The 13,376-nt window shown below is 44.2% G+C and overlaps 1 protein-coding gene across 1 annotated transcript in view; it reads right to left on the bottom strand.

Moving 5' to 3' along the window:
* Positions 1-463: 463 nt before the first annotated feature.
* Positions 464-13,376, bottom strand: part of nek10 (NIMA-related kinase 10) — a 348,724-nt gene continuing 335,811 nt past the window's right edge. The window contains exons 31-35 of the mRNA XM_078535698.1: positions 8,387-8,497; positions 7,806-7,914; positions 4,036-4,088; positions 763-824; positions 464-539 (exon numbers count right to left, since the gene is read on the bottom strand). Of these exons, the coding sequence (XP_078391824.1) occupies positions 464-539; positions 763-824; positions 4,036-4,088; positions 7,806-7,914; positions 8,387-8,497 (411 nt within the window). The remainder of the gene's footprint in view (positions 540-762; positions 825-4,035; positions 4,089-7,805; positions 7,915-8,386; positions 8,498-13,376) is intronic.

The following is a 13,376-nucleotide window of genomic DNA, read 5'->3' as shown; positions in this document are numbered from 1 at the left end:
GCAGAACAGGCCGTGGCTGAGAAGCCGATAGGCTTAATGCTGCTGGGATAGAGGTCTCGAGGGGTTATGGGTACAGTGTGGTTTGGAGGCTTGGGGAATTAGCAGGGTGGGAAAGAGACCGGGGTCAGAGATGAGCGGGGTTGGGAGGGATTTGAAGGAAAAATGAGAGAACCATGGAGAGATTGAGAGGGTCAGAGAGAGAGATTGAAGGGAGAGATAGGGGATGAGAATATTCACAATTCATGGGCAGGGGAGTCAGTGATTGCGAGGGGTGGTTGGGGAATGGTGGTCAGGGAATGAGGGGTCAGTGCTCACAAAGGAGAGAGGGTTATTAAATGGTGATGGCTAGGGAGGTGGGGGTTTACATTCACTAGGAAGATTAACAGGTTTATATTGTGGGCAGGAGGGATGCACGTCTGATCCTTCTAGCCAGCAGGAAGTGCTGGAAAGGCACTTAAATGTTTCATGTTGCAGTCCTGGTGTCCTTGCAGCTGCCGAGTTTCCAGAAGACTGGGAATACCAGCCAGCCAATTTTAAGTCTGAAAAACAAAAACAATCTGTGGCACGCAGCTTCATTAAAATAGTTGAATGAATGACATGCTTCTCGGGATGAATTGGTTGTCCAAATGCTGTCCGGCCTCTATTAAAAGCAAAACTGGGCAGATTTAGGATGGAATGGGTTCAGGTTTTGGATTTTTTTTTACGTATTTACCTGGTCCAAAGCCGCACATTTATAATTATTCCCGTTGTGGATAAACTCACCTGTTAACAGTGTTCAGGATATCATAATAACCACTTTCAATCAGAACGTCTTCAATCATAGTCTACATATGAAACAAGCAAAAAATTGTAGAAAACAAATGGTATTTTTAATTCATTGTCTTTCAAAAATACAATTTTTATAGATTAAATATTTGTAAAAATGTTTTTTACGTAAATTTGTACTGAACAGTGTAGAACTGAGAATTGGACATAAACCAAATTATTTTTTCAAGGTTTTGAAATGTCAAGAAGATATAATAATTCTCATAATGTTATTGGAATTTATTGTAAAATAGAGTAATAGTGTGATGTATCTATGGCCAGAATTTTTCACTCGCCGGGCGGGCGCGTGTGATGATATTAGGCGAGTGTCCCGACATCATCTCGCACTTGAGCGATATTTTGGTCGGTGGGCATGCGCGGGAGTCGGCAGCATGCCCACTGACAATTAACAGTCCTGTAAAAGCCATTAAAGTACCAATTAAATTAAATTTTCTGCTGCCCATCCAACCTTATGGTTGGAAGGCAGGCAAAAAGGCCAAGCGGCCTTTGCATTTTTTAGGAAACCTCATCCACAGGCGGGATGAGGTTTCCAACAGCAATTAAAAATTAAATTAAAATTTTAACATTTCGTTCATAACATGGCCCTGTTCATGTGACAGAGTCACATGAGGGGACATTTTTTTTAACATTTTAAAATGCTTCATGTTTCATTTTTAAATTCTTCAGCTCCCTGAGGCAGCGCTGTGCCTCAGGGAGCTTTCATTGCGCACACTTGCGTGCACATGTGAACTTGTGTGCTCGCCCTCCTCCCGCCCTGACCATTCAGCGCTGAGCATTAGTTGGCCTGCCAGCGTGGAATTGCAGTCAGGGCCCAATTGCGAGCGGCGGATACTTTCACGGGCACTCCCCCTCAGCCCCACCAAGCCTGCCCAACGAGGGCAAAATCCTGGCCTATGTGTCTGTGGGTGTGTGCATGTGTGTGATTTAATTGAATTAGAGGCAGCTAGTCCAGGTGCTTTGAAATCAGAAGAGTGGTTAGGTTTGAAATGTTAATTCGATAAACATGGGGAAGTTTAGAAACATAGCTGTCAAGGGAACATTAGCATTTTGAAATAAACCAGACTAGATTGTTTTCATAGAGGGATGAAATTTCGAAACAGTGGCCAGAATTTTTCCGTCGGCGAGCTGGGGGCGGGGCCCGCTCGGCGATGCGAAAATGATATGGGACGACATCGGGGGGTACCCCCGACGTCATCCCACCCCATTTAAATATTCAGGAAGGCGGGCGGTCAGCGAAATCAGCTGTCCGCCCGCTGACCTGTCAATTGAGGCCATTGACAGGGTAGTTAACCCAATTAAAGGCCCTGCCTGTCCAACCTTAAGGTTGGCGGGCAGGCCAGGAGCCCCAGCGGACTTCTGAAAAAACATGAAACCGCATCCACCGGCGGGATGAGGTTTCATGTCTGTTTTTAAAAGTTTAATAAAATTTCTGTGCTTTTTATTAACATATCCCATCTTGTATGACATTGTCACATGAGGGGGACATGTTAATAATTTTGTAATTTTCCTATTTTTGATGTTTATAAAGCTTTCACTGATCTCCCTGAGACAGCACTTTGCCTCAGGGAGATGTGCGCTCTTTTGCATGCATGTGCGAAAGAGCGCACTTTGACAGTTGGGGAATCCCTCCCCCCCGCACAGGAAGTGCATAGCACTTCCCGTTGGGCGGCCCGCTGGGTGGGCCTTAATTGGCTTGCCCACTTAAAATGGCAGCGGGGCCTGTTTTGGTGGCGGCGATTAGCTGCCCGCCCGCCGTCAAGCCGGTGGGGCCTGCCCGCCCATCAAGGGCAAAATTCTGCCCAGTGTTTATTTTTCACAAAGATTACTGATAAAACTTAGTGCAGTGAGAGGGTTTTATTATCAGGGATATAAAGTCCGAAGGCACAGTGAAACAATGAGTTTTTGCATTCAAAGAAAAAGATATATATATAAAGAAGGAGCAAGGGCTGCTTCATGTGAGGGAAGGCATTTTTAAGATCTTACAAGTATGAAAAGCCTTCAGCATCTAAGCCTCAAGCTGCTGTCTTCAAAGGGCTGGTTAAGAAAACTCACTTGGAAGTCGACTTGTACAGGGTATCATGTTTCTTTGCTTGGGTCTTTTAAAATCTATGGAAAGAGTTTTCGGGTCGGTGAGTCGGGGTGGGGCCCGCTTGCCAATGCGTAAAATGAGCACGGTGATGTCGGGTGGGCGTCCCGACGTCACCGCTCATCATTTAGATTTTCAATTCAGCGGGCGCGCAGCCAAATCAGCTGTGCACCCGCAGGACTGTCAAAGGCCTATTAAGACCATTTAAATAGTCATTAAAACAATTGACAGGGCTGTCTATCCAACCTTAAGGTTGGCAGGCAGGCAAAGAGCCCAGGCGGCCTTCACATTTTTCAGGGAACCTCATCCACGGGCGGGATGAGGTTTCATGAAAGTTTCATTAATTAAATAAAATTTTTAATCAAAATTCATGAACATGTCCCAGCTCATATGATACTGTCACAGGAGGGGACATGTCTTAAAATATTTCCTTTTCTTTATTTAAATTTTTAAACCTTAAAATAACCTCCCTGAGGCACCTCTGTGCCTCAGGGAGATTTCTGCGCTCTTTCGCGTTAAGAATCAGGGAATCCCCACCCCCCCCGCCCGCATAGGGAGCGCTCATTCAGGCGCATATCACACTGGGCAGGCCTTAATTGGCTCACCCATGTAAAATGGCGGCGCGGCCCTGATCGGGGTGCTGATCAGGTTCACGCTCGCACCCGCCCGCCCCCGCACAACCCCCCGGACAGGGGGAAATTTCTGCCCTATGTGTCTTACTGTTGGCTTAATGGAAGTGTAACTGGGAGTTAGATTGATTAGGGGATTTAGAAATTATCATAGTAGTAATTTATAGATCTATGTATTTATTTAAAAGTCATTTCTTCTGTTCATTAATGTTTAACCAAGTTTTGTAAAAACCTATAAGACTTGGTGGTCTTATTACTACTGAATTCAGGGCACGCATTTCAAAATTTATACAAATTGCAAAACAAGTTGTGGAAGTTGTTTCAAGTTTGCCTTTGGGATTTGAACAACTCAGCATTTACCATCGGCTGTGCCATAACAGAAACAAAATAAATAAAATACAGTGTGATTACTTTTTAAAATTTAGTTACAAGTTCACTAAATTATTATTAAATACAGATAAACATAGTTCAACATGCATACAATAAAACACTAACCTGCATCTGCTCGTATGTTATTCCTTCCTCATATTCATAGCTGTAGGTATTCACTAGGGTTTTTAGGGAAGAATACCAATAATAACCAAAAAATTAGGGAACATCAAATATAGCTGATGTAACAGATGTACAAGTTGCTGGCCCATTACTGCATGACTATTTAACATTCCATTTAAAACATTAATATCTGTCTAACCAAAACCTTGTCAGTTTTTATCTTCACTGCCTGAGTGATAATCTAGCGGAGTAGATTGCCTGTTCTTTGTAGAATCCATTCAATCCTCACTCCATTGATTTCAGGTGGGTTCAACAGGTGAGAATACTTTCTCTGCCAGATCACCATCTAGGCAGTGATTTCAAAATTTATTTCAAAGACTGTATTATCATTGTATGTTAGTCCTCTCTCTATTGTTATAAAACTTGCTTATTTCATGTACCAATGCCCATGGGAAGTTTTAGATTCATATATTTTGAAAAGAATTTGTGCTGTGGTGTCAGCCTTGAGTCAGTGGTAGCCCTGGCCTCTGACGCAGAAGGTTGTGAGTTCTAATCTCACTTTAAGGGCAGAATTTTACGACAACGGGATTTTACGTTCCCACTGAAGTCAATGAAGATTATAATGGCTCGCCGCATTTTACAGCCCCGTCCCCGCCGAAACGGGGCCGTAAAATTCTGCCCTATGATTTGAGCACAAAATCTGGGCTGAAACTCCAGTGCAGTACTGAGGGAGTGCAGCACTCACTGAGGTGCCAATTTAAAGTTAAACTGAGGCCCTGTATGCCCTATGAGATGCACGTAGAAGATCCCATAGCACTATTTTGAAAAGGAGAATGGGAAATTCCCAACTCCCCATGTCCTAGTCAATATTTATCTTTCAACCAATATAATTAAAACAGATTATTTAGTCATTAATACTATTTGTGGGACCTTGCTGTGCACAAATTTGCTTCTGTGTTTCCAAAGGGCAACAGCGACTACATTTCAGAAGTACTTCACCAGCTGTAAAACTCTTTGGGACTCTTTCCTGAGTTTATGAAATGCACTATGTAAATGCAGTTCTTTCTTTCTATACCTTTTGAATAGGCTAGTTTTGATATTGTGAATAAAGCTTAACAAACAGGATTATTCATAAATATAAGATTTTCTAAAATGGTAGGAATGTGCACAATTAATAAAAGTCATAAATTATTTAAAAGCATAAATAAGCAATTTTTAAACTGATCACCCTTTTGCTAGACAGTTGAAATATTCAGTCATGTACATGGAGTTGAATTTTACCAGCCCTGGAGTGGTGAGCTTTGAGGGGTGGAGGGTGTGACTCAGAAAATAATAGGGAGCCATGCTGGGACAGCTCCCCAACACATTCCCTCCACCAGAAAACTTACCTGGGGCAGGCAGGAAAGTGTAGTGGCTACCCAACAGGGAGTTAGGCAGCCAATCTACATAATTAGGGCCCAAATTAGAGGCAAATGTTACTGGCTCACAGCAGAGCTGCACCCTGCCATGTGTGGAGGCCACCAGCTTAATGGGGGCAACCTCCCTGTGGCAGTCTGGGGTGCCACCAAAGAGGGTGCTGGGGACAGGAAAGATCACTCCTTCCCCAATTAGCCATTGGGAGGGTTTTCTCCTCCAATCTGAGGGGCATACTGGTTTCCCCCTCTGATGAATATATTTAATTTTATTCCTCTGAGGGCGCCTCCACTTTGAGGCACCTTTAAGGTCTCCTACCTGCCTCAGCAGCATCCACCTCTCCTGGTGGGACCTTAGCAGCACCCACCTCTTCTGGTGGCCCTCTTATTGAGCCAGCAGCATCAGGAGGCTGTCAAGGATGGCGGAGGTCAATTAGGCCTCCAGGGATATTGCTGTGCGAGTATTGCCGCTGGCAAGATGGGGCTTGGGATCTTCATTTGGTCCCAACATTGAGGTCCCAAAGATGTAGAAATATCCTGCTCATTATCTGTGGTCTATACGGTCACATGGTTACAATATAGCTTCATTTTGCAACATTTGTTTTGGTTGGTGGGAGTCTTTGTGTCTCAGGCCTATTCTACAAACCTCCCCTCCCTAAACTCCTGTGCCTTCTTCCTTCTCTCCCCACTTTTAAAAGATTCCTCAAAATGCATCCCCTCCACTCCTCCATCATGGTTCCAGTCATAATGTTAAAGTTGCGGAAATATAAAAACAAAAGGTTGTTGTTCATTTCCCTCACAAGCAAATTTTTTTTATAGTTGAGTATTTTGTAATCAATGTCTATACAAGCTATTTCACTTAAAATAAGCAATTGGTTGAACATAATTTTCCCAAATTTGCACTAAGTGCAGTAGCGAGCGGGTAAAATGACGTTTTACCTGCCGTCTGCAATGGCGGCTTTTCACACCGTATTGTCCCAAACCCGCCTCATTATTTATGCATTCCTGAGAAACACGCCGTTTCCATGGCGGGCGGGCTCTCATTTGCCCTCCCGCCATCACCCTGCCGTTGCATCACACCGGCTGCCTTGTTTAAAAGGCAGCCGCCAACACACCGCTCATTGCTATCAGATCACCACCTCTACCCGGGAGACATAGCCAGCAAAGGAAAAAAGACCGCAGCCCCTCAGTTTAATGACGGGTCCCTCGAGCGACTGCTGAATGCTGTGGAGGCCCGTTGGGGTGTCCTGTATCCGCACCATGGCCGCCTGATGGGCAGCAACGTGAGTAATCCAGCTTGGGAGGCGGTGGCAGTGGCAGTTAGCGCTAACGCCCTTCAGAAGAGGACAGCCACCCAGTGCCACAAGAGGATGAATGATCTCCTCCGTTCTGCCAAAGTAAATCACTCTTTTCATTACTCTCAACTCACACATTCACAAACCCAGCACACATCCACAAAGCCCTCACTCACTGCCAGTTCAAGGGGCATCACCATTCACTCTCATACACACATATCACGGTGGCTGCGTCTGAACTGTCTCAGTTTCAGAGGAATGGTCAGTTTATACAGGTGTCTGTACTGCGTCACCTTCCATCACCTCCCTGCTCCCGCCTCAATTTCCTGTGCTCGGGATCCAATGTCAGGGCAGCAGTTGCCCCCCATCCCCCTGACAGCAGTATCAGTTGCCTCCGAGGCTGGGCAGCAGTTGCCCCTGGACACTCCTCCACCCCGACAACAGTCACCCTTGTGGCAGGGCTGCAGTTGCCCCTGGACACCACCTCCCTGAAAACAGTCGCCTCCAAGGCAGGGCGGCACTTCACCCAGGCCCCCTGGTGCCCTGAAGCCTGCAAAGCAACAGGCGACCCTGGCGAGCTGTGGAAAACAATGCTGTTCACTCACCTAAATTCCCCCAAAGTGAAGGCCGCCAAGTGCACGTCGCCTGTGTGCTGTTGTGAAACACACTGACGTGCTTTCCCACCAGCGTGGATGGACGATCCAGCGGGGGTCCAAGATCCTGGTGGGATGGCTCTTTAATGATATACTGACGTATTACAATGAGGTCCCCGACGACCATTGGTGGGAAATGCGGCCCGCTATCAGCGGGCTGAGTGGAAGATCGTAACCTACCTTCCTGCCATCATGAAACCGATCGCGCCACATTGTCCACGCATGCCACCTATCATGCCAACTGCAAGCGGGTACAGAAAATTCCACCCAATGATTCCAAGGCATATTCCATGCATTAACATGTAATGATAAGCCTTTGCTCACAAGTTATTTAGCTTTCCTCAGTCATAAATAAAACTGCAAGAGTTGCTTTGTTGGACAAGCCAGATAGGTATCTATTAAATAATCATTACCTGCCCTGTCTCCAGGGAATGCTGCATTCTCTCTTGTTGTCTGACGCATTAAATTACAATCCGCTGTCACAAAGTTCAGTTCAATCAGTTCAGGGGACCCTTGAAGGAGCTATCAGAAAGAATACTTTTAGGATATATTATAGATCTGCTTGCCACATGGTTTGGGAGTCATATTTACTGCACAGTACCTCAAAAGGTATAAAAGAATGCACTAGTGAACAAATGCAACATAAGGGAGCTTATTTGATATTTGCAATCTATACTTGATTGATTATCTTTCCGCAATGAACTAACTCAATATTATTTGGAATTGGTTACAAAGAAAAGTCATTGAGTATTTAAATATATTAAATATTTATACAAATGATTCAGATTCGAGGTTAAATGTGGATTAATCTTTTGCACATCAGTAATTTCAGCAGACATTTCCTGTGATTGTTTAGTTTGTGAAATTGTCCCTAGTATAATTCTTTCATTTTGGAAACTTTTGATGATGCTTAGAAGTATATTTTTGAATTTACTAAATATTGAAATTTCAGATATTTACATCAGGTCATTTTATCTGTGTTATGGCAACAAACCTTTTTAAGCTCAGCTTTCAAGTTGCAGGGATTGCTCTGTGGACTAAACAATGACTTTTTAAACCTTTCAATAACACTTTTTCGAAAGTTGTGATGTAAAGTAGGTGGAAGCTGTGAGGAAAGAGGAGAAAAATACTTTAAAAATGAGTCCTTAATAATTCATACTTACATTAGAAAAACATTAATGTAGTTTGTCCATATTGGAGTCTGAAGGTACTGCATTTAGCAATTTATATACATTATAATAATGTGCAATATATATTGTGGCCTCTTTAAACAGTCCCAAAGCACCAAACATTTGTGGATTACAAAATGCATCCTAAATTTCAAACAAAGCACTAATGTAGAAATGTCAAAGCAACATTGCTGTAGAGCAGTATCAATCATTCTATACTTATTTCTATTTATACCTGTCATCGGGAAACATCAGGCACAATGCAACACATCCAAAAGTTGTTCTTCTGTTCACTTACCTCTTCGTACAAAGTTTAAAAGAAAACACTTTTCTTACAATGAATTGAATGTAACTGGGTGATGCAGTGGTTAACATACTGCTCTTTTGAATTCTGGGAGCTGGGTTTGAATCTAAATATATGAAGGCATCCTCTGCTAATAATGTGGTGAAATGTTTTTGCGCAGCTTCCAATGAGGTTGTCTGTGTTCCGCCATAAAGATGTTGAACAATAATTTTTAATTTCTCACTCCGAGAGGCCATGCTGTGCAAATTGGAGATGTGCTGCTGGTGCAATAGCGGGTGTTGTTCAGAGAGTGGACTTAAAGTGGTGTAGAGAGTTTGAATTGCAGCTGGCTGCTATACCTGATCTGAGAATGGTTATTAATACTTGCATGAAATGAAAACATTCCATTACCTTTTACTTTAATAAAATGAAAGCTGTCTTCTTACTTGATAACTTCATCATGTATTATTTTGATTGTCTGCATTTTCAATAAAAGATTGCATTATCCTAATAAAATTAATTACTTCTCCTCTTAGAAACTATGATGAAACTTGTTTTGCTTTGCTCAAATGAAGCATACAGGAGTGATAATTCAACAGAGTTCAGCTTCTCCTGAGATACTTTAAATGTATTTTACTTATGAAATTACAACAAAAATATAATACATAAATTAAGATTTACTAGAATTGCTAGAATACTAGCTTCCATATTTTGGCAAATAAATTTACATCATGTTGTATGTTCATGATATGTGATATTAGGATTAAAGATTTTAATTCCTGTCAAAAGTTTCAGCCTATGCAAATAATTTAAGAAAATTAATCTCCAATGCAAACCTCTTCATACTTTGGTTCAAACCATAATTTATGAAAAGATGCTCACAGGCTCTAATGCTTATTGGTACTGTATATTAAATTACAGGTACAGCGTCTCAAATTTGGCTATCCGAAAACTGGCAATGTCCAAAAACTGACCTTTTTTTTAAAAACTGCCATGCCATATTAAATATTCTTATTAAATGAGTAAAATAACATATTGCTGCATTGACTAGTTATGGGCTTCGAGTGCCTGTCTTTTCCCAAGCTCCAAGTGGTCCGAGTGGCCCTTGACCCTCACCTGACCCACTCTGAACTGCCTAACCTGACCACAACGGCTAATCAAATGGATAAGTCTTGATAGTTTTAGTGTGTCTTGATAGTGATAGTGATACACTGTGCAGGTTGAAAAAATGCAAGTCTGGATAGTGTTAGTGATACATTGTGCAGGGAAATAAAGTTAAAGCAGTCATGTCAAAAAGGCCAGCAGATATCCCCTTGAGTTGCCATGCAAAAAGGAAGCATAATTCATTGTCTATAGCTAAGAAAGTGGAATTATTGCAGAAATTAGATAGACGTACATCATTGTGAAGAGTGAATATATGGTTTGGGTTATGATTTAAAGAAATAGAAAGATCAGATCGTGTAGTCTTGGTTGAAAGTGACATCAGAAAGAAATGAATAAATGAAAAGCTGCATAAACCAACAAATGATGAGTTAGACAAAGTGATGATGGAGTGGATTTGACAGAGGGGGAGTGAAAGGATGCCATTGACTGTGCCGCTGTTGATTAATCAAGCCAAAATTTTCAGCAATGAACTGAATATTGAAAATCAACCCCATGCAAATACAGTTCAGGTGGGTTAACCAAATTTAAAAGGTAGCATGGAATAAGGCATTTAAAAATGTGTGGAGATAAAGCCTCAGCAGATCACGAGGCAACAGAAAGTTACATCGTCAAATCCACCAATCTAATTGCTGATGAAAACCTTGCAGCTGAACAGAATCACAGAATCACAGTGCAGAAGAGGCCCTTCGGCCCATCGAGTCTGCACCGACACGTGAGAAACACCTGACCTACCTACCTAATCCCATTTACCAGCACTTGGCTCATAGCCTTGAATGTTATGATGTGCCAAGTGCTCATCCAGGTACTTTTTAAAGGATGTAAGGCAACCCGCCTCCACCACCCTCCCAGGCAGTGCATTACAGACCGTCACCACCCTCTGGGTAAAAAAGTTTTTCCTCACATTCCCCCCTAAACCTCCTGCCCCTCACCTTGAACTTATGCCCCCTTGTGACTGACCCTTCAACTAAGGGGAAAAGCTGCTCCCTATCCACCCTGTCTATTCCCCTCATAATCTTGTACACCCGCGATCAGGTCACCCCTCAGTCTTCTCTGCTCCAACGAAAACAACCCAAGTCTATCCAACCTCTCTTCATAACTTAAATGTTTCATCCCAGGCAACATCCTGGTGAATCTCCTCTGCACCCCTTCCAGTGCAATCACATCCTTCCTATAATGTGGCGACCAGAACTGCACACAGTACTCCAGCTGTGGCCTCACCAAGGTTCTATACAACTCCAACATGACCTCCCTACTTTTGTAATCTATGCCTTGATTGATAAAGGCAAGTGTCCCACCACCACACTAACATGCCCCTCCGCCTTCAGAGATCTATGGACACACACGCCAAGGTCCCTTTGTTCCTCAGAACTTCCTAGTGTCATGCCGTTCATTGAATACTTCCTTTCAAATTACTCCTTCTATAAATCTATAATTCCGATGAAACATCCCAATTTTGTCATTATGGTAACAAGAGAACATGGATGACTAGGCAAATTTGTTTGGATTGATTTCAGAAGCACTTTGTTTTCGAGGCTCACACTCAATGCAGATTCATTGGGCTAGATGAAAACTGCAAGATGTTGTTGCTTGACAATTGCTCAGCACATCCCGGTGCTGAAATTTTTGAGAAAGGCAATGTGTTTGGTATATATTTGCACCCGAAAGTAACATTATTGATATAGCCAATGGACCAATTAATTTTAAGGACAATGAAGTCTTAAGTACAAAGGCGAATATATGAGGCATATGTTTAGTGCTGTAAACCGAGGCTTGGGATAGCAGAATTCCAGAAAGCATTTTCAGGGAAAGACACCATCTAGGATGCTGCAAATGCATGGAACCCAGTGAGTAAAGACACCTTGACTAATGCTTTGCACAATCTGTGGCTGGCAATTATCTTTGCTGATCATGAAGATGCTAATGCCAATTTTGAAGGATTTGGTTATCGAATGAGAATCTGGCATCGGAAAATGCGGGGCCACATGTCAGGGGGTGGTAGATGACGGAGATTGGGAGGTGGGGGGCTCGGGGTGTTGGAGGTTGCGGGGGTGGGGGGTGTCAGAGTTCAGGGAGGGGTGGGGCGGGTCGGAGGTCGGGGTCTGCTGGAGTTCGGAAGGGTAAGGGGTGTCGGAGTTTGGAGTGCGTGGGGGTGTGGGAGTTCGAGTGGGGTGGGGCGTGGCAGAGTTCGGGCAGCTAGGGGGGTGTCAGGGGTTGGGTGGGTGTGGGGTGTTGGAGGTCAGGGGTGGAAGGAGTGTGGGATGTCGGAGGTCAGGGGGGTGGGAGTGTCCGAGGTCGGGGGGGTTGGGGGGAGGGATTGTCACAGGTCGGGGAGTGGGAGGTTTGGGGGCGAGGAGGTTGGGGGTGGAGGTTGGCGGAGTTCAGGGGGGTGGGCGGTGTTGGAGGTCAGCGGTTTGGTGGGGGTGTAAGAGGCTGGTGGGGTGGGGGTTGTTGGAGGTCGGCGATGGGGTGGTGGGGGTGTCGGAGGTCGGGGGTGTTTGGGGGTGTCGGAAGTCAGTGGGGTGGGTGTGTGTGGGGTATCAGAGATCGGGGGTTTGGGGGTGGGGGTGTCGGGGATCAGGGGTGTTGGAGGTTGGGGGGGGATGAGGGGGTGATGCTGTTGGAGGTTGGGGGTGGTGGAGGGATGGGGGGTGCCAGAGGTCGAGTGGGGTGGTGGGTTTCGGAGGTCTGTGGGGTGGGGGGATGTCAGAGGCTGGGGGGGGGAATGGTCAGGGGGCTGGGGGTGGTCGGAGTTAGGGGGGGGCACGGGGTGTGTAGAGGGAGTCCCGTGGGTTTGGTCCGGGTCCTTACAATAGTTACTCAGAAGTTAGAAGAGGTTTTAATTCTTCTAACTTTTCTGAGTAACTGTTGACATAACCCCGGCGGGACCATCCAAAGTTTGCGATTTAACCGCATTTACGGATGGTTGCCAGCACAGCGCAATTGTCCAGAGGAAGTGTACACTTCTGGGCGATTGCCGTGCAAACCCTTACCTGGAAACTTCCCAGAGGGACTCCCCAGTGCATCTTTGGGGTACTCCCCAAATCCAATGCCAATAGTTTTAGAACTGTTAGTTTATGCAAGAGGGTTGTGTACTCAAGCTGCACAATCATTGGATAAACAAGATATCAAAGTACTTATGAACATAGACAATGAAGCTCCTGTTGTTCACACACTTACAAATGGTGAAATTGTGGAAATGGTTTTGCATCCAGAGGATAAAGACAATGACTGTGATGATGATGACACTAGTGATCAAGTAGAGAAAGTGTCCATAGACAGATGTATAAAAATGTGCATGAAGATTTAATTAATGCCCGAAAGCAACATAGCTGCTTAACGGAGCAAGCAACAAGAAAAACTAATCAAAG

Source organism: Cetorhinus maximus, chromosome 3 (genome assembly GCF_964194155.1).
Source record: "Cetorhinus maximus chromosome 3, sCetMax3.hap1.1, whole genome shotgun sequence".
Lineage (NCBI taxonomy): Eukaryota > Metazoa > Chordata > Chondrichthyes > Lamniformes > Cetorhinidae > Cetorhinus > Cetorhinus maximus.
Note: the sequence above shows the minus strand (reverse complement) of the source record. Positions and strands in the feature narration are given on the sequence as shown.